General features: G+C 47.7%; 1 protein-coding gene across 1 annotated transcript in view; it reads left to right on the top strand.

Annotated features, from left to right (window-relative positions):
* DSCAM (DS cell adhesion molecule) overlaps nucleotides 1–18,228 on the top strand; it is a gene marked incomplete at its 5' end in the record, with an annotated part of 456,489 nt that overhangs the window by 346,515 nt on the left and 91,746 nt on the right. The window contains 2 exons of the mRNA XM_083855847.1: nucleotides 11,042–11,209; nucleotides 14,688–14,758. Coding sequence (XP_083711973.1) covers nucleotides 11,042–11,209; nucleotides 14,688–14,758 — 239 coding nt within the window. The remainder of the gene's footprint in view (nucleotides 1–11,041; nucleotides 11,210–14,687; nucleotides 14,759–18,228) is intronic.

Here is an 18,228-nt window from a genome sequence, read left to right as displayed (position 1 = left end):
TTGTAGAAGAAACAGAGCCCAAATCTCCCAGCCCTGTGAGCATAGGGGAGGCAACAGAAGAAGTGCCTGCCCTGCCCAGCCCCTCTCCTCCAGACAGTCTCACAGAGGCCGAGCTGGCAGATGCTGCCCTGGTCAGAGTGGACAAGGAGGAAGAGTTGCCTGAGCCTCTCACTCCAGAGGAGGTAAAGGCAGCAACTCCTTCTGTGTCCACTGAGGAGCTGCCATCACCAGGGACACAGAGCCCACCCAGTGTCCCTTTTGACACCATGACCAGTAGCCAGGCTTTACCATGCCAGGGTGAGAATATCACTGAGGAGTTCCTGATTGAGGGAGAGATGGAGGCCTACAAACTGAGGGAGGAGCTGGAGGAACAGTATGAATTCCAAGAACAGATGTTTGTAGAAGAAACAGAGCCCAAATCTCCCAGCCCTGTGAGCATAGGGGAGGCAACAGAAGAAGTGCCTGCCCTGCCCAGCCCCTCTCCTCCAGACAGTCTCACAGAGGCCGAGCTGGCAGATGCTGCCCTGGTCAGAGTGGACAAGGAGGAAGAGTTGCCTGAGCCTCTCACTCCAGAGGAGGTAAAGGCAGCAACTCCTTCTGTGTCCACTGAGGAGCTGCCATCACCAGGGACACAGAGCCCACCCAGTGTCCCTTTTGACACCATGACCAGTAGCCAGGCTTTACCATGCCAGGGTGAGAACATCACTGAGGAGTTCCTGATTGAGGGAGAGATGGAGGACTACAAACTGAGGGAGGAGCTGGAGGAAGAGTATGAATTCCAAGAACAGATGTTTGTAGAAGAGACACAGCCCAAATCTCCCAGCCCTGTGAGCATAAAGGAGGCAGCAGAGGCAGCATCTGTCCTACCCATCCCTTCTCCTGCTCCATACAGTCCCACAGAGGCTGAGCTGGCAGCTGCTGCCTTGGCCAGAGTGGACAAGGAGGAAGAGTTGCCTGAGCCTCTCACTCCAGAGGAGGTAGAGGCAGCAACTCCTTCTGTCTCCAGTGAGGAGCTGCCATCACCAGGGTCATGGAGCCCACCCAGTGTCCCCTCTGGCACCCCAACCAGCTCCCAGGCTTCACCATATCAGGATGAGAACATCACTGAGGAGTTGTTGATCGAGGGAGAGATGGAGGCTGACAAACTGAGGCAGAAGCTGGAGGAAGAGGATGAATTCCGAGAACAGATGGCTGTAGAAGAAACACAGCCCAGATCTCCCAGCCCCATTGGAACAGAGGTGGCAGCAGAGGCAGTGCCTGCTCTGCCCAGCCCCTCTCCTGCCCCAGGCAACCTCACAGAGGCCGAGCTGGCAGATGCTGCCCTGGCCAGAGCTGACAAGGAGGAAGAGCTGCCTGAGCCTCTCACTCTGGAGGAGGTAAAGGCAGCAACTTCTTCTCTGTCCAGTGAAGAGCTGTCATCAGCAGGGACACGGAGCTCATCCAGTGTCCCCTCCAACACCATGACCAGCGGCCAGGCTTCAGTGTACCACGACCCGAACATCACCAGGGAGCTTCTGTTTGTGATCCTGGGAATGGGGGAGTTCTACAAACTGGGGAAGAAGCCAAGAGATGAGTATGACCTCCAACCATGGGTGCCTATAGAAGAAACACAGTTCAGATTTCCCAGCCCTGGTGGCTTGGAGGAGACAGCAGAGGCAGAGCCTGCCCTGCCCAGCACCTCTTCTTCCACAAGCAGTCTCACAGAGGCCGAACCAGCAGCTGCTTCCCCAGCCAGAGCTGGTGAGGAGGAAGAGCAGCCTGAGCTTCTCAGTCCAGAAGAGGTAAAGACAGCAGCTCCTTCTATCTCCACTGAGGAGCTGCCATCACCAGGGACACAAGCACCACCCAGTGTCCCCTTCGACACCTCGACCAGCAGCTGGGATTTTCCATGCGAGGACATCATCGAGGGAATAACGGAAGTCTTCAAACTGAGGCAGAAGCTGGAGGAAGAGTATGATGTCCTAGAACAGATGGCTGTCGACGAAACACAGCCCAGATCTCCCAGCCTTGTGGACTTGGAGGATGCAGTAGAGGCAGCACCTGCTCTGCCTGGCCCCTCTCCTGCCCCAGGCAGTCTCACAGGGGTCGAGCTGGCAGCTGCTGCACTGGCCAGAGCTGAGGAAGAGGAAGAGCTGCTCAAGCCTCTTCCTCTGGAGGAGATAGAGGCAGCACCTCCTTCTGTGTCCGGTGAGGAGCTGGCATCACCAGGCACACAAGCACCACCCAGTGTCCCCTTTGACACCTCGACCAGCAGCTGGGATTTCCCATGCGAGGACATCATTGAGGGAATAATGGAGATCTTCAAACTGAGGCAGAAGCTGGAGGAGGAGTATGATATCCTAGAACAGATGGCTGTAGAAGAAACAGAGCCCAGGTCACCCAGCCCGTTTGGTTTAGAGGTGGCAGCAGAGGCAGCACCTGCCCTGCCTGGCCCCTCTCCTGCCCCAGGCAGCATCAGAGAGGCCGAGCTCTCAGATGCTGTCCCTGCCAGAGCTGACAAGGAGGAAGAGCTGGCTGAGCCTCTTCCTCTGGAGGAAGTAAAGGCAGGAGCTCCTTCTGTGTCCAGTGAGGAGCTGCCATCACCGGAGACACAAAGACCACCCAGTGTCCCCGTCGACGCCTCGACCAGCAGCTGGGATTTCCCATGCGAGGACATCATTGAGGGAATAATGGAGATCTTCAAACTGAGGCAGAAACTGGAGGAGGAGTATGATATCCTAGAACAGATGGCTGTAGAAGAAATACAGCCCAGATCTCCCAGCCTTTTTGGTGTAGAAGTGGCAGCAGAGGCAGCACCTGCCCTGCCTGGCCCCTCTCCTGCCCCAGGCAGCATCAGAGAGGCCGAGCTGGCAGATGCTGTCCCCGCCAGAGCTGACAAGAAAGAAGAGCTGGCTGAGCCTCTTCCTCTGGAGGAAGTAAAGGCAGCAGCTCCTTCTGTGTCCAGTGAGGAGCTGCCATCACCAGGGACACAGAGCCCACCCAGTGTCTCCTCTGACATCCCAATATCCAGCCAGGCTTCACCATTTCAGGACATGGACATCATCGAGGAGTTCCTGTTTGTCATTCTGGGACTGGTGGACCTGTCCAGACCAAGACAGAAGGTGGAGGAAGAATATGAAGTCCAACTGGCTGTAGAAGAAACACAGCCTAGATCTCCCAGCCCCATTGGCCCAGAGGAGGAAGCAGAGGCAGCACCTGCCCTGCCCGGCCCCTCTCCTGCCCTGGGCAGCCTCACAGAGGCTCAGCTGGCAGAGGGTGCCTCACACAGAGCTGATGAGGAGGAAGGGATGCCTGAGCCTCTCACTCTGGAGGAGGTAAAGGCAGCAGCTCCTTCTGTATCCAGTGAGGAGCTGCCATCACCAGGGACACAGAGCCCACCCAGAGTCTCCTCTGGCACCCCGACCAGCTCCCAGGCTTCACCATTCCAGGACTCGAACATCACCGAGGAGTTGTTGATCGAGCGAGAGATGGAGGACTACAAACAGAGGCAGAAGGTGGCAGAAGAGGATAACATCCAAGAACAGATGACTTTAGAAGAAACACAGCGCAGCTCTCCCAGCCCCATTACCACAGAGGAGGCAGAAAAGGCAGAGCCTGCCCTGCCCATCCCATCACCTGCCCCATACAGTCCCACAGAGGACGAGCTGTCAGATGCTGTCCCTACCAGAGCTTTTGAGGAGGAAGAGCCACTCAAACCTGTCACTCTGGAGGAGGTAGAGGCAGCAGCTCCTTCTGTGTCCAGTGAGGAGCTGCCATCAGCAGGGACACAGAGCCCACCCAGTGTCCCCTCCAACATCCCAATCTCCAGCCAGGCTTCACCATTCCAGGATGCAGATATCATCAATGAGTTCCTATTTGTGATTCTGGGACTGGTGGGGCTGTCCAGATCTAGGCAGACACTGGAGGAAGAGTATGATGTCCAGCTGTTGATGGCTGAAGAAGAAACACAGCCCAGATCTCCCAGCCCTTTAGTTGTGGAAGAGGCAGCAGAAGCAGCACCTGCCCTGCCCAGCCCCTCTCCTGCCCCAAGCAGTCTCACAGAGGCCAAACTGGAAGCTGCCAACCGGGCCAGAGCTATTGAGGAGGAAGAGCTGCCTGAGCCTCTCACTCTCGAGGAGGTAAAGGCAGCACCTCCTTCTGTGTCCAGTGAGGAGCTGCCATCACCAGGGACACAGAGCCCACACAGTGTCCCCTCTGGCACCCCGACCAGCTCCCAGGCTTCACAATTGCAGGATCAGAACATCACTGAGGAGTTCCTGATCGAGGGAGAGATGGAGGCCTACAAACAGAGGCAGAAGCTGCAGGAAGAGGATGAATTCCTAGAACAGATGGCTGTAGAAGAAACACAGCCCAGATCTCCCAGCCCCATTGGCCCAGAGGAGACAGAAGAGGCAGTGCCTGTCCTGCCCAGCCCCTCTCCTGCCCCAGGCAGCCTCACAGAGGCCGAGCTGGCAGATGCTGCCCTGGCCAGAGCTGACAAGGAGGAAGAGCTGCCTGAGCCTCTCACTCTGGAGGAGGTAGAGGCAGCAGCTCCTTCTGTGTCCAGTGAGGAGCTGCCATCACCAGGGACACAGAGCCCACCCAGTGTCCCCTCTGACATCTCAGTATCCAGCCAGGCTTCAGCATTCCAGGACATGGACATCATTGAGGAGTTCCTGTTTGTGATCCTGGGACTGGTGGACCTGTCCAGATCAAGGCAGAAGCCGGAAGAAGAGGATGACATCCAACAATGGATAGCTGCAGAAGAAACACAGCCCAGATCTCCCAGCCGTGTGGACTTGGAGGTGGCAGCAGAGGCAGCACCTGCCCTGCCTGGCCCCTCTCCTGCCCTGGGCAGCCTCACAGAGGCTGAGCTGGCAGAGGCTGCCTCAAGCAGAGCTGGTGAGGAGGAAGGGATGCCTGAGCCTCTCACTCCAGAGGACATAAAGGCAGAAGCTCTTTCTCTGTCCAGTGAGGAGCTGCCACCAGCAGGGACACAGAGCCCACCCAGTGTCCCCTCTGACACTGCAATCTCCAGCCAGGCTTCACCATTCCAGGACTCGAACATCACCGAGGAGTTGTTGATTGAGGGAGAGATGGAGGACTATAGACAGAGGCAAAAGCTGGAGGAAGAGGATGACGTCCCAGAACAGATGGCTGTAGAAGAAACAGAGCCCAGCTCTCTCAGCCCTTTGGGTGTAGAGGTGGCAGCAGAAGCAGCACCTGCCCTGCCCAGCCCCTCTCCTGCCCCAAGCAGTCTCACAGAGGCTGAGCTGGCAGCTGTCGCCCTGGCCAGAGCTGACAAAGAGGAAGAGCTGCCTGAGCCTCTTACTCCAGATGAGATAAAGGCTCCTTCTCTGTTTAGTGAAGAGCTGCCATCACCAGGGACACACAGTCCTCCCAATGTCCCCTCTGACATCCCAATATCCCGCCAGGCTTCACCGTTCCAGGATGCAGGCATCATCGAGGAGTTCCTGTTCGTGATCCTTGGACTGGTGGAGCTGTCCAGACCAAGACAGAAGGTGGAGGAAGAGTATGAAGTCCAACTGGCTGTAGAAGGAGCACAGCCCAGATCTCCCAGCCCTGTGGACTTGCAGGAGGCAGAAGAGGCAGCACCTGCCCTGCCCAGCCCCTCTCCTGCCCCAGGCAGTCTTAAGGAGGCTGAGCTGGCAGCTGCTGTCCCAGCCAGATCTTATGAGGAGGAAGAGCTGCCTGAGCCTCTTGCTCTGGAGGAGGTAGAGGCAGCAGCTCCTTCTGTGCCCAGTGAGGAGCTGCCATCACCAGGGACACGGAGCCCACCCAGTGTCCCCTCTGGCACCCCGACCAGCAGCCAGGCTTCACCATTCCAGGTCCCGAATATCACTAAAGAGATCCTCATCGAGGGAGAGATTGAGGACTACAAACTGAGGCAGAAGCTGGAAGAAGAGGATCATGTCCCAGAACAGATGGCTGTAGAAGAAACACAGCCCAGCTCTCCCAGCCCTGTGGACATGGAGGAGGTAGCAGAGGCAACGCTGCCCCTGCCCAGCCCCTCTCCTGCCCCAAGCAGTCTCACAGAGGCTGAGCCAGCAGCTGCTGCCCTGGCCAGAGCTGACAAGGAGGATGAGCTGCCTGGGCCTCTCAGTCCAGCAGCGGTAAAGGCAGCTCCTCCTCTCATCAGTGAGGAGATGCCATCAGCAGGGCCACAGAGCTCACCCAGTGTTCCCTCTGACACCCCGGCCAGCTCCCAGGCTTCACCATGGCTGGACACAAACCTCACCAAAGAGGTTCTGATGCTGATCCTGGTGATTTTGTATAACATCTGGCAAAACTGGAGGCAGAGTATGGCCTCTAACAATTAATGTCTGTAGAAGAAACATTTCCCTGCTCTTCCAGCCCTGTGGGTGTGGAGGTGGCAGCAGAGGCAGTGCCTGCCCTGCCCCCTGGCAGTTCCACGGAGGCTGAGCTGGCAGCTGCTGCTCTGACTAGAGCTGGTGAGAAGGAGAAGCTGCCTTAGCCTCTCTCTCCAGAGGAGGTAAAGGCAGCATCTCCTTCTCTGTCCAGTGAGGAGCTGCCATCAGCAGGGACACAGAGCTCACCTATTGTCCCCTCCGACACCCCAATCTTTAGCTAGTCTTCACTATGACAGGATCAGAATATCACTGAGTTCCTGATTGAGGGATTGATGGACTTTCATGTCATGAGGCTGGATGAGTATGCCCTTCAACAACAGATGGCTGTAGAAGGAACACAGCCCAGCTCCCCCAGCCCTGTGGGCACAGAGGTGGCAGCAGAGGCAGCCTGTCCCCTGCCCAGTGCTTCTCCTGCCCCGCTGAGGCCCGTGGACCAGAACATGACCAGGAAGATAGATCCTGAGTCAAGTGCTACAGGACATCCAGGCACTGAATCATCAGCTGAAAGATATCTTTGCCCTTCAACACATATTGGCTGTTAAAGTAGAATCAGTAGTCACAGCCAAAGGGGAAGAGAGCTCAGTGCCTGCCCTGCACAGCACCCCCAGCCCTCGCCTGCCCAGCTGGGAGCCCAGGCCCTCCGTGGGCAGCTGGCTGCCCCCAAGAAACATCCCTCCCTCTTCAGGTGGGAGCTGTGTGTGCTTCAGGGGCTGTTCTGGTGTCCCTGCCTGAAGCCAAAGCCAGATGAGTAAAACAGATGAGAAAGAAGATGAAGAATAGGAAAAAGAAGACAAAGACAAAGAAGATGAAGGAGATGAAAAAGATGAAGAAGACAAAAAAAGACAAAGAAGATGGAGACAAAGAAGGAGATTAAAATGAAGAAGACAATGAAGATGATGATGAAGACAAAGAATACAATGATGATGATGAAGATGAAGAAGATGAAGATGAAGATGACTGTGTCAGTTTTGAAACAAATTTAAGAAGGGACACTCCACAATGAAGAGTCTCCTCTAAGGGGTTTCAACAATCCCCCTCCACAAACAGAAAATGTATACCAATAGAGAGAAGTGAAAAAAACCCAAAACCAACAGTTAATTAACAACAGAATACTCACAGAACTCTCTTCCCTGTCCCACACAGACACAAGAAAAAAGACCTGAAAATTCCTGGAGAATTTCTTGGACACAATGCAGAGGCTCCTGGAAACAGACTGTCACCATAAACCACTCCAAGACTACGACAAAGAAGACAAAGACGATGAAGACAAAGTGAAGAAGAAGATGAAGACAAAGAAGATGATCAAGAAGAAGACAAAGACAAGGAAGAAGATGAAGATGACAACAAAGCAAATGAAGATGAAAACGATGAAGAAGAAGACAAAGATGACGAAGAAGAAGACAAAGACAAGGAAGAAGATGAAGATGACGACAACGACAAAGCAGACAAAAATGAAGACTAAGAAGACGCAGGAAATGAAGAAGAATAATTTAAAAATACATATAAGAAGAATAGTAATAAGAATTTAAAAACAGAAGAAGAGTTATAAGCATGAGAATTTAAAAATACATAGAAGAAAAGTGTCCGTTTGATTCCTTTAGGTTTTCCCAGGCTCTGGCCAGCGCCAGGAGCAAACTGGCAGGTGTGGGGAACAGCAGGCACCAGCAGTGCTGACGCTGAACCTTTGGGGTGTTCTACCCCAAGCCAGTCAAGGAAACACTGACAATGACCTGAGGAAAGGAGTGGAAGGGAGGCTCTTTCTATGAGGTTCCAGCAGGTTTATTGTTGAAGAGAAGTCAGGGAGAAAAGAGCGAACACACTGCTGTACAGCAGCTTTTAAACAAGGGGTGATACAATGGGTGGAATGTAACAGCAACCAATGGGATCCTTGTGGCTGGGAAATACAAGGGGAGGTACAGAAAATCATGACCAATGGGGTACACAAAGGGGAGGATACAGAACCAAAGTGCCAATCAGACACCAAGGAGCAGAGAACATTCTGGATATAAGGATATAGGTAAACTCTGATGGACAGGTGAGGGGTTGGCATATTTAGGAATTGACAGGGAAGGGTCTGGAACAGAGGGTTGGGTTAACTTAATGGGCAGGAGGGATGGCGGGAACATTGTGGGCGAAATCAATCGTGAGGGAAAACAGAGGGGAGTCAGGGGCACACTACAACAAGAAAAGTAATAGGAATAAGAATAGGAAATTTAGAAACACATAGAAGAAGCAGAGAAGAAGAGTATAATAACAAAGAAGGTTGTTAGAACAAGGAGAAGACGAAAAAGAATAATTTAAGAATACAAAAATGAAGATAAAATTTAATAAGTAAAGCTATCAAATTTATTTTTATTACATATTGTATATTTATATTACAGTCTGTGATATAACAACATGAATATACAATATGTTGTAATTATGATGTATTATAATTTCCCAGAAAACAACCAAAGACAGAACTGTTCCAGTTACTGAACAATTTGTGTATTTCCTAATAAAGTTTATAAGACACAAGAGAAGAGTGTCCAGATTTCATTTCCTGTCTCTTGGAGGTACTGAAGTATTTTCCTGCTCCGTGCCAGGGAGTGCCCTGTGAGCAGGGAGTGTTCAGCCCCAGCAGCAGCGGGACAGGTCCCGGCTGGGCTGGCTCTGCTCTCTCTCTCTCTCTGGGCAAACTCGAGGCACACGTTGAGGCTGGCGGAGAGAGAACTGTGCTGGGAAGGCCTTTGCAGCAGGGCTGTGCAGCCGGGACAGTGAGGTCAGCACAGCCCCGCTCTGACACTGCCCATGGCCAGGGAGTCCTGCTGGATTAGAAAGGCAGTGTGAGTTTGGCATGGGGCAGGAGCACGTTCCCAGGCTTGCCATGGCTGTCAAAGTGCTGCAAAGGCTCTTCTCATCATTTTCACTTCTATTCTGCACACAAAACATCAACCAGAAGGAACTTGCAGGTGACCCTGTGGCTAAAGCTTTGTACCCTGTACTGCCCTGTTAATACTCAGGGCCTGCTCAGCAGAAAGCTGTGGAGTCACTTCTGGAGTCTGTACAACTTCTACCTCAACAGAATGGTTGGGGTTGGCAGGGATCTTAAATTTCATGTAGTTCCAGCTGATTATCTCCTGCTCTGTGCCTCTCTTTCTCTGACAGATGTCCTTCCTTCCTTCCTTCCTTCCTTCCTTCCTTCCTTCCTTCCTTCCTTCCTTCCTTCCTTCCTTCCTTCCTTCCTTCCTTCCTTCCTTCCTTCCTTCCTTCCTTCCTTCCTTCCTTCCTTCCTTCCTCACACTTCTTGTGTAATCAAATCCATGTCATTGAATAAAATCCCTCTGTTGCTATCCCATGGTCTCATTTGCCTCTTAATCAGGACAGAGGCATCTCTCCCTCATCGGATCATGACATGTGGGCAGGGACACCTTCCACTATCCCAGGTGGCCCCAAGCCCCAATGTCCAGCTTGCCTTGCCTTGGACACTTCCAGGGATGGCCACAGCTTCTCAGGGCAACCTGTGGCAGAGCCTCCCTTCCCTCACAGGGAAGAATTATTTCTGAAAAGCATCTCAGAGTTCTGTCCCTGGAGCCAGGCTGGGTGTGTTCCTCACCAGCCCTGCCTGCCTTGAGCAAGGCAGGGTGCATTCTCCTGCTGCAGCCCCAGCTGAGGCAGCAGCAGCAGCTCTGAGCTGTTCCTGACACATCCTTGCATGAGCAGCTGCACAGGGCTGTGCAGCCAAAGCCCCCAGATCAGCACACACAGAGCTCTGGAGCAGCACTATAACCCTGGGGCTGCACTGGTGCTGCTGGTCATCCCTGCAGGGCTCAGTGCTGAGCAGCCATGGCTGGAGCCCAGTGTTGGCACCCCAAGCCTCGGGGCTGCTCCAGGGCAGGGGCTTTCTCCGGGATTATTTTTTCCTTCTTCTGGGATAACTTTCACAGAATTCCTGAGGTTGGAAAAGGCCTCTAAGACCATTGAGTCCCAGCTGTGCCCAATGCCCACCTTGTCCCCAGCCCAGGGCACTGAGTGCCACATCCAGATCTCCTGGGACACCTCCAGGGATGGGCACTCCACCACCTCCTTGGGCAGCCCCTTACAATTCCACCTTTTCCATGAAGAAATTCCTGCTGATATCCCACCTGACCTTGCCCTAACACAGGTTCAGGGTGTTTCCTCTCATCCTGTCACTTCTGCTCAGGAAAACAGGCCAGTTCCCATCAGGCTGCACCCCCCTGTCAGGGAGCTGTGGAGAGCAATGAGGTCTCCCCTGGGCCACTTCTGTTTATTAGCTTCCTTCCCTACCTTTGTTTTGAGCACCACCAACTTTCTCACTGAGCAAGGATCTCTTTGGGGTAACTCTCACTTTTGTGCAGTTGCTCCAATGTCCCAATGGTAAGAAATCACACTCACAAAACCAGGGAGTCTTTGCTGCTCTCACCACCTCCTCAAAGAGCAGCTATTTGCTGGTGACGCCAGAGCTAAGATCTCATTGTTCTCAGCAGCACTCTTGGAGCAGTCAGGAGTGCTGTCAAGGAAGGGGAAGGATCACCAGATTCGTTTGGACCAAAATATTTTTTCTGGATTAACACAGCGATGCCATGAAACAGTTTAATTTCATGCTTGCATTACCCACATTAACACCACCATTTATTTGTCTGTTTCTACTGATATTTCTTACTACACAGACTCTTGGGATTCTGTCCAGAGAACCAGAGATGTTTCCCCTCAGCTAAACCAAGCCACCATCATCGACCTGCACCCGTCCTCCACCTACAACATCCGCATGTACGCCAAGAACCGCATCGGCAAGAGCGAGGCCAGCAACGAGCTCACCATCACCACTGATGAAGCAGGTATGCCCTGCCTTTAAACCTCTAAATTCTGTGGGAATTATCTCTCTTTGATGTCAGGAATCCTTGCATGAAATGTTGGCTATGTGGCTGCAGCTGTGTCTAACGGAATACTGAGTTATTCTCATAGAAGAGCGTGACTTTTGCAACTTCATTGTGCAGGGCTGTAATTAAAGCTGTTCAGTGGCATCTAGTGGTCAAAGAAGACATTGTGCTCCAAATTTTCAGCTTGTGATGTTGGGAATAACACACCTGTATCTACATTGAGGCAACTCAATCAGCAACATCCTGGTTTTAGTGGTGGTGCCTCCCCTGTGGGTATTGTGGCTTTCCTTACATATTTAGATATTAATGTCGGTAACTAATTTCAATTTCTCCCTTTTGAGAATGTTGATTCACATGAATCAACTCTTCATTTGAATATTCCCTCACAACCCAGCCAACATTTATTTTTCTGGCCTCTGTTTAAGTCTCTTGGCTATCACTTGTTAATGTCATCCCCTCAGTCTTTGTTCTGTTGTGTTACAGAATCACAGAATCATTTAAGTTGGAAAAGATCTCCAAGAACATCAAGTCTGACCTTTATTTTTACCTTTAACCTTTTGTTCTCCTGCATCAGCACCAGGAGGACTGTGTGAGCGTTTTCCCTTTGATGGCTGGAGCCACTCTTGTGTACATGGAATTTCTGCTTTCCTTTACCTTATGCTAAGTCAGCACTGCTTCCTTCTTTGGGGGTTTAGAGACAACAACATGGTGACATAGTCCTGGCAGTGAAAATTCCCTTTCCCTTTCAAGATTCTTGTTGTTCTTGGGTTTAAACACCAAGAGACTGATTTTAGTTCAGCTCCTATGAACACAACTGGGTAATTCCCAATTTCTTACAATGAAAACACAATCCTTGTCAGGACAGCATGGTTTTGGTTCTGAGGGACTTTCTGAGTAGGAACAGGACACAAGGGCTCACAGTGGAAAGCAGAATAAACTGGAGACAATTTCTTTTATCATTCTGGCAAAAGGAAAGCATGCAGTGAACAGATTTAACAGTGCATAGTTTGTTTGAAAAATACTTATTTTTTTATTAGAAATCTTCTCTTCCTTTGTGCAAAGAAAACATGAAATCATTAGAGAAAACAGACTGTCCATTTTTCCAGCCAGAGTCATCTATAACCCCAAAATGCCCATCCTTCCTTGTGAAAAATAGAGGGCTGGGTCTTGGATCAGCTCTCATGCTCCCTTTTTCACCCATGCTTGGAATGTTTTTTACTTGCCAAGTTTTTCCTTACTGGTAATTAAGTTGTCAGGATCAGCAGCTGCCCTTGGAATAAAAAACCAGCTTCCCCATGAGCAGGGTGGAACCTTAACATCACGTTTTATTCAGTTCTTTGTAACCAAGTTTCAGAATAAATGATCCTTTTGTCACTGTCTTTTGAGGAGCTGTTTGTTGGTAGAAAAAGACCAGCAGTGTGGGACTGTATTCAAAAGTCACTGATCTACCTAGGGAAGGACTGGGTGAGAGGAGGTCAGGCTTAGGCAGAGTTTGTGATGTTTTTCTCCTGGGTTTTTATTTCAGGGGATGCACAAAGTGTAGGAACATCACTTTTTTGATCACTGTTTACTTCTGTTCTCTGCTTTTACAGCAGGCAATGGAGAACAGCATGGGTGCAGGGGATGAGAGAGAAGGTAATGAGCAGGGAGCAAAATAAACGGCCAAGAAATGCAAGATAAAAACCAAGCAACTTGGAAAGGAGGCACAGATTCTGTATGTGTACTGCAAAGAAATATCTCTGTTAAAAAGAAACCTGTAAAAGGTCTCTGTGGCAAAAGGATAGCTAAGGATGGGATGATTTCAAAGCTTGCAGACCACATCTTGCTTTCCATACAACCCCAATTAGCTCATGTGCTGGAAAATAGATCCCAGTACACACTAGCACTAATGCCTGTCAGAAAAAAAAGAAGCATTATGGCCATTGCCTAATACTGAAATCAATAGAGGAAATGGGGATATCTGTGTTTTCTTTATGTCCTTGCCACAAACTCTGTATGACATTAAGTATGTAAAACAAATGATTTCTCATTTAACATCTCTCTATGGTGTGCTGGGAGCACTTAACTATTCAGGTCTGTGAAAAAAAATATTTGAGGTCTTTTGAGGAAACTGAGGATTTTTAGGGGCATATTTTAAACCCCATTTTTTGGATCAAATGCTTCCCTCAAATTCCACTACATTAAAATATACCTCAGAGAAGTGGCATTCATTTTTGTCAACAGGGGGACAGAATCAAGGTCAGGCTTCAAAAAATTCATAGAGATCTCATTTTTACCAGTGGACATTTTCCTCTTCTCCTTCCTTTGTATTAATACATGGAGAATGGAAATAAAGTTCTTTCAAGCTTTGGAAATTTCCCATATGGAGGACAGTCAGGAATGGCAGAGAATAGGGCATATTTAATAACTTAAACATATTATAGGCTGTATTCTGTGTCTCTGCTTTCATCAGTTAAAGCAAAATGTGCTGGTTCCTTTCACCACAGCTGTCATTTATTGCTGCTCCACCTCCAACAGCCCCATCTCACCCTTTTTATTGCTTCCCTTCCTTTGTCCTGCTATTAAACTTCATTTAATACCTTTTAGTGAGGCCGTATTCTGCATCAAGGGAACCCTCTGCAGCAGCTCGAGATGGCTCCATCCCTCTCCTCAGATCTTTCCCTTGCAGTGATTTACCTCGCTGAGCAAGCAATTTGCTGCACATCTCTCTGCTCAATCCCAGCTGATCCTGATCTGCTTTGTAGCTGCCCAGCTGATGAGGAGTTTCCACTTTTTTTCATTCACATTTAAAGCCTCCTGCACACCTTTGGCACTGTGCTGATGGTCCATGAAACTTTCCCTGTCTCAGGAAGGAGTTGAAAGAAGGTTTTCCCATCTACCAGTGATTTTTATTTTGTCTGATTTCCAGGTTGCAACTCTTATTGGGGAGGGTGAGTGTGTAAAGTGTGCAGGATTTTGTGTGAAATATCTGATATTGGACTGAATGTGCTCAATTTCCAGTGGGCACAGGAGATCCTACTGGAAAACTTGCAACAGGTTGAAAGCTGGATTCAGAACTCCTGGCTCACCTGCTTTAAATGAGTTCTGCTACCCTACTTTTCTGTCACCTACAGGGTTGTGACTGCTGAGAATTTCTCTTGCCCATCTCCAGATATGCAGAAATGACACTCTGAGAGTACCTCTACCCAAGAAAACCTATTCATTTTATTCTAGTCATTTCATTTACCAGCTTGGTATGTTTTAGCGCATGTTCTATTTTGCTGTTGACCAGAGGTGACACCTGAATGCAGAAGACTCCTGCCCCTGCTTTTGTTTTCCGTGTGACACTGACTCCAACCTGTGATGCTGAGGTGTAAAAGTGGTAACATTTTATGCGAAATCCCAAATTCTTTGGGTTGTGAGAACCAGTTTTGATGCATTTTCTTTCTCTTTCCAGCCCCTGATGGTCCACCTCAGGATGTGCAGCTTGAGCCTATATCTTCACAGAGCATCAGAGTCACCTGGAAGGTAAATACACATCCATGGACAAGATAGGCTCTGTCAGTGTTTGGATGCTTTCAGGGGAGTATTATAACAACTGTGACTTGGTTATTTTATTTAGGAGAGACGTTGCAGGTGCCCTTTGCCAAAAAATCTTAAAATATTTGCCACTGAAGGGAACATTATGCAAAGGAAGCCTTCCATTGGAGAGTAGACGTAGCAGCTGCTTGCACTTCCTTCTTTTTTTTCTGATTTCAGAGATAAGGCCACATGTTTAGGAAATGAACACTCACAAAATTTCATGGTGGTTCTGAGCAGAACTTCCCCAGAAACCATTGGAACTGATGGGAATTTTTTTCCCATTGCAAAAGACTTTGAGATAGATTTTTGCTGCACAGAGAGAGCAGTATGAGTGTCTCAGTATAGTCCATAAGAACTGATGAAGAGTAAATAATATAAAAAATATTATCAGCTGGTATCATTTAAAAATCTGACATGTCATATGACTCAATTTTTCCAAGTTTTTCCCAGTATTTTGACAATGATAGAAAGTTTTAAATGCTTTGGTATGATACCAGAAGTAGTTAAACCATGTTTTAAATGCTTTTATGATATATACTGCTTGTGTATTGTGTTGATAATTCCATATATTTACAATTCTGAAATATGTAATATTAAGAGCTGAAGTGGTATAGTGGCATAATAATAATGATTAATTTCTATATTGATGTTACTTACTCCTGAAAATGTGAGTGGTGTGGCTTTTGTCCCATTATATGGATTATTCAGAAAGTCAGGAGCGGTGAGGTTCTGCTTATTAACCAAACAACTATGGGTGATTGGTTATTTATTGAATAATAATGAATATATTGTAGGTTCAAGCCACTTCCTTCAGAGGCAGGTTCAGAACCTCTTCTGCACAGGTCACAAAAAATGCAATGCTGATTCTTAAATCTTGTCCACATCTTAAATTTATATCAGTGTTGCTTTTCATCAAATGGTTTCCAAAACCAAAAGCTGTGTGGTCACAGATTTACCTGGAGTGAAACATGACAATGTACTTAGAGAAGACATAGATTTAAATCCAACACACAGTCAGTAGAGCAGAGGAAGTAGCTTTTGAAACCATACAGGAGTGTACAGTGATTATCAACAACTGAAATAAATTCTTAATAGTTTTTTTTATTTTTTAAACCACTTAAGAACTGTGACTATCTGATCAAATCAACTATAATCTTCAAGCTTCTATGCCTGAACTTGTTTTTATGGATTTATGGATAGGCAGATTGAAATTCTTTGTTTGCTTTTTCAGTCAGTTCACTTTGGGGGATGCTTTTAAAAGCAGCAAGAGGAGTTGGGCACCACTGGCTCATTGCTGAAGTTTATAGCTGCTGTTTGTGAAGTTTTGCCATTAAATTTTATAGATGCAGATGTGAGCAGGCAGCTACAGGACAAACAGAATTCCCACAACTACATTTCAATAACTGCCTAAAATACAGTTCAATTTGTACTTCAAGGACACTTGAAGTAGAACTGTGTCCTGGGCTCTGGGTGTTGTCTGATATTGAAGTATATCAAACGAGGTGCTGGGGTTGTTTCTCAAGATCGTGTTTGGAATTTGATTTGAGAATTCTTGTCAAGCAAACAAGTTGTTCAGTGTCTAATATAACAAGAGATCCATAGAAATGAGTTATATATTGAATACATTCTTCATTAGCCTGGTCTCATGAGCTGAAGGGAGAGATGGATTTTCACAATTTGGAATGAGCTTAAGGTGAAGTCACTGGGCAGGATTAGAGCTTGTGTAGTCCTTCCTTCACTGGAAGACTTATTTCCTGAATGACAGTTTGTAAGCTGATTAAAAGATCTTCCTCTTCCCTATTAAGACGTCCCAAACCAGGAGTGAGCCACTTAGTCCCCTTGATTTATTGCAGTTTTCTCCAGGTCAGAGCAGTTTTGGTTCATTACTCAAAAAGGAACTTTAGGATGGTCCCACAGCCATAATCCATTTGATTCCATGGTGAATCCTGACTTTTGGGTAGGTCTCAATGATGCTGTGCAGAAGGCACTCATTGAGTATCTAATAAAATGTAATAAAGAATAAAGAAATATCCTATGAGATAATCCTACATTGTCATGGAAGCCAAAATCAAGAAAAGAACCTGACCTTGGGAAATTTTATTTTGGAGGCATGTAGAACTTTAGCCATGAAAGGCTATGATGACATTGAACAAACAGGATTGTAGTGAAAACCATGGTTATATTTAAAGCTGGAAAACTTTATTAAAATACAGTGTCAATAACAGCAAAAGGAGCAGAGAATAACACATCGATTATCTTTCATCTTGTATTAAATCCCATTTCTGCAGCTTGCTTTGGCTGTAAATCTTCATTTAAAGTTTTGTCTTGGCCCACTCTTAGAAAATCCCAGTTAAGCAAAGTTGTATTGGCCTGTGATTTATTTAACCCAATATCTGTGTGTCCACATAGGACATTGGGTTTCAGACTGAGCTGTTAAATAAAACTCTTCATGTTTTGGTAGTTTAAACTGGTGCAGAGATAATGGGAATAAAACAGGAATTCTCATTTAGAAAAGAACATGAAAATATTTATTTTTTCATGTAGTACTTTACATTAGGTTAATGAATCCATTAAATTTAGACATGGGAAATATTCCCTTTCCTCTTTATTTCTATTTACACACACACACACAAAACTATAGAATGTCATACTTTATAAAAGTCAAACAAATACTCTGGTTTGCAAATACTGAATTTCGTGAGAAAAGCAATAAGGTCATGGACTGAAACTTTTTCATAATGTTCTATGGCTACTTACAAGGTTTACAATATTTTTTCCCAAGAACACTAAGTTGTTTTACTCAATTTTCTACCAAAAATGTGTTTATACACCAGAAGGAATGTTTATCAGGTGAGTCATGTGTGCAAAAAGTCAACTAAAAATGAAGTATTCAGGTCATAGTAACAAGGAACATTGGAATTGTTGTGAAGCAGAACATTCCAATGTTTTGTCCTGAAGTGGCTTGGAGTTTGTTTTATATTGTGTAATGTTTCAAAGCAGGGGGGGAAAAATAGTAAAGTATTTTATTTAAAGAAAAAAAATCTTTAACTTAAAACAATTATGAAGAAGTTCATGAAAATTTCAAAGTTTAACATTTTATTCCAATCCAGTTTGAGAAAGTATAATTGTAGAATTCCCAGTGAAGAAGCTGTTGTGGCTGCTTTGTTCAAATTGTTTGTCTGGAAGTCAATTTGTTGTCAATCAAGATGAGCAGAGGGATGGAGCAGCTCTGCTGGGAGGAAAGGCTGGCACAGCTGGGATTGTTCAGCCTGGACAGGAGAAGCTTTGGGCTGAGCTCAGGGTGGCCTTGCAGGGCCTGAAGGAGCCCCAGGAAACCTGGAGAGAGACAATTCCCAAGGGCTGCAGGGACAGGACACAGGGAATGGCTTCCCACTGCCAGAGGACAGGGCTGGATG

Source organism: Zosterops lateralis (assembly GCF_965231275.1).
Source record: "Zosterops lateralis genome assembly, chromosome: 2".
In the NCBI taxonomy this organism is placed as follows: Eukaryota; Metazoa; Chordata; class Aves; order Passeriformes; family Zosteropidae; genus Zosterops; species Zosterops lateralis.
Note: the sequence above shows the minus strand (reverse complement) of the source record. Positions and strands in the feature narration are given on the sequence as shown.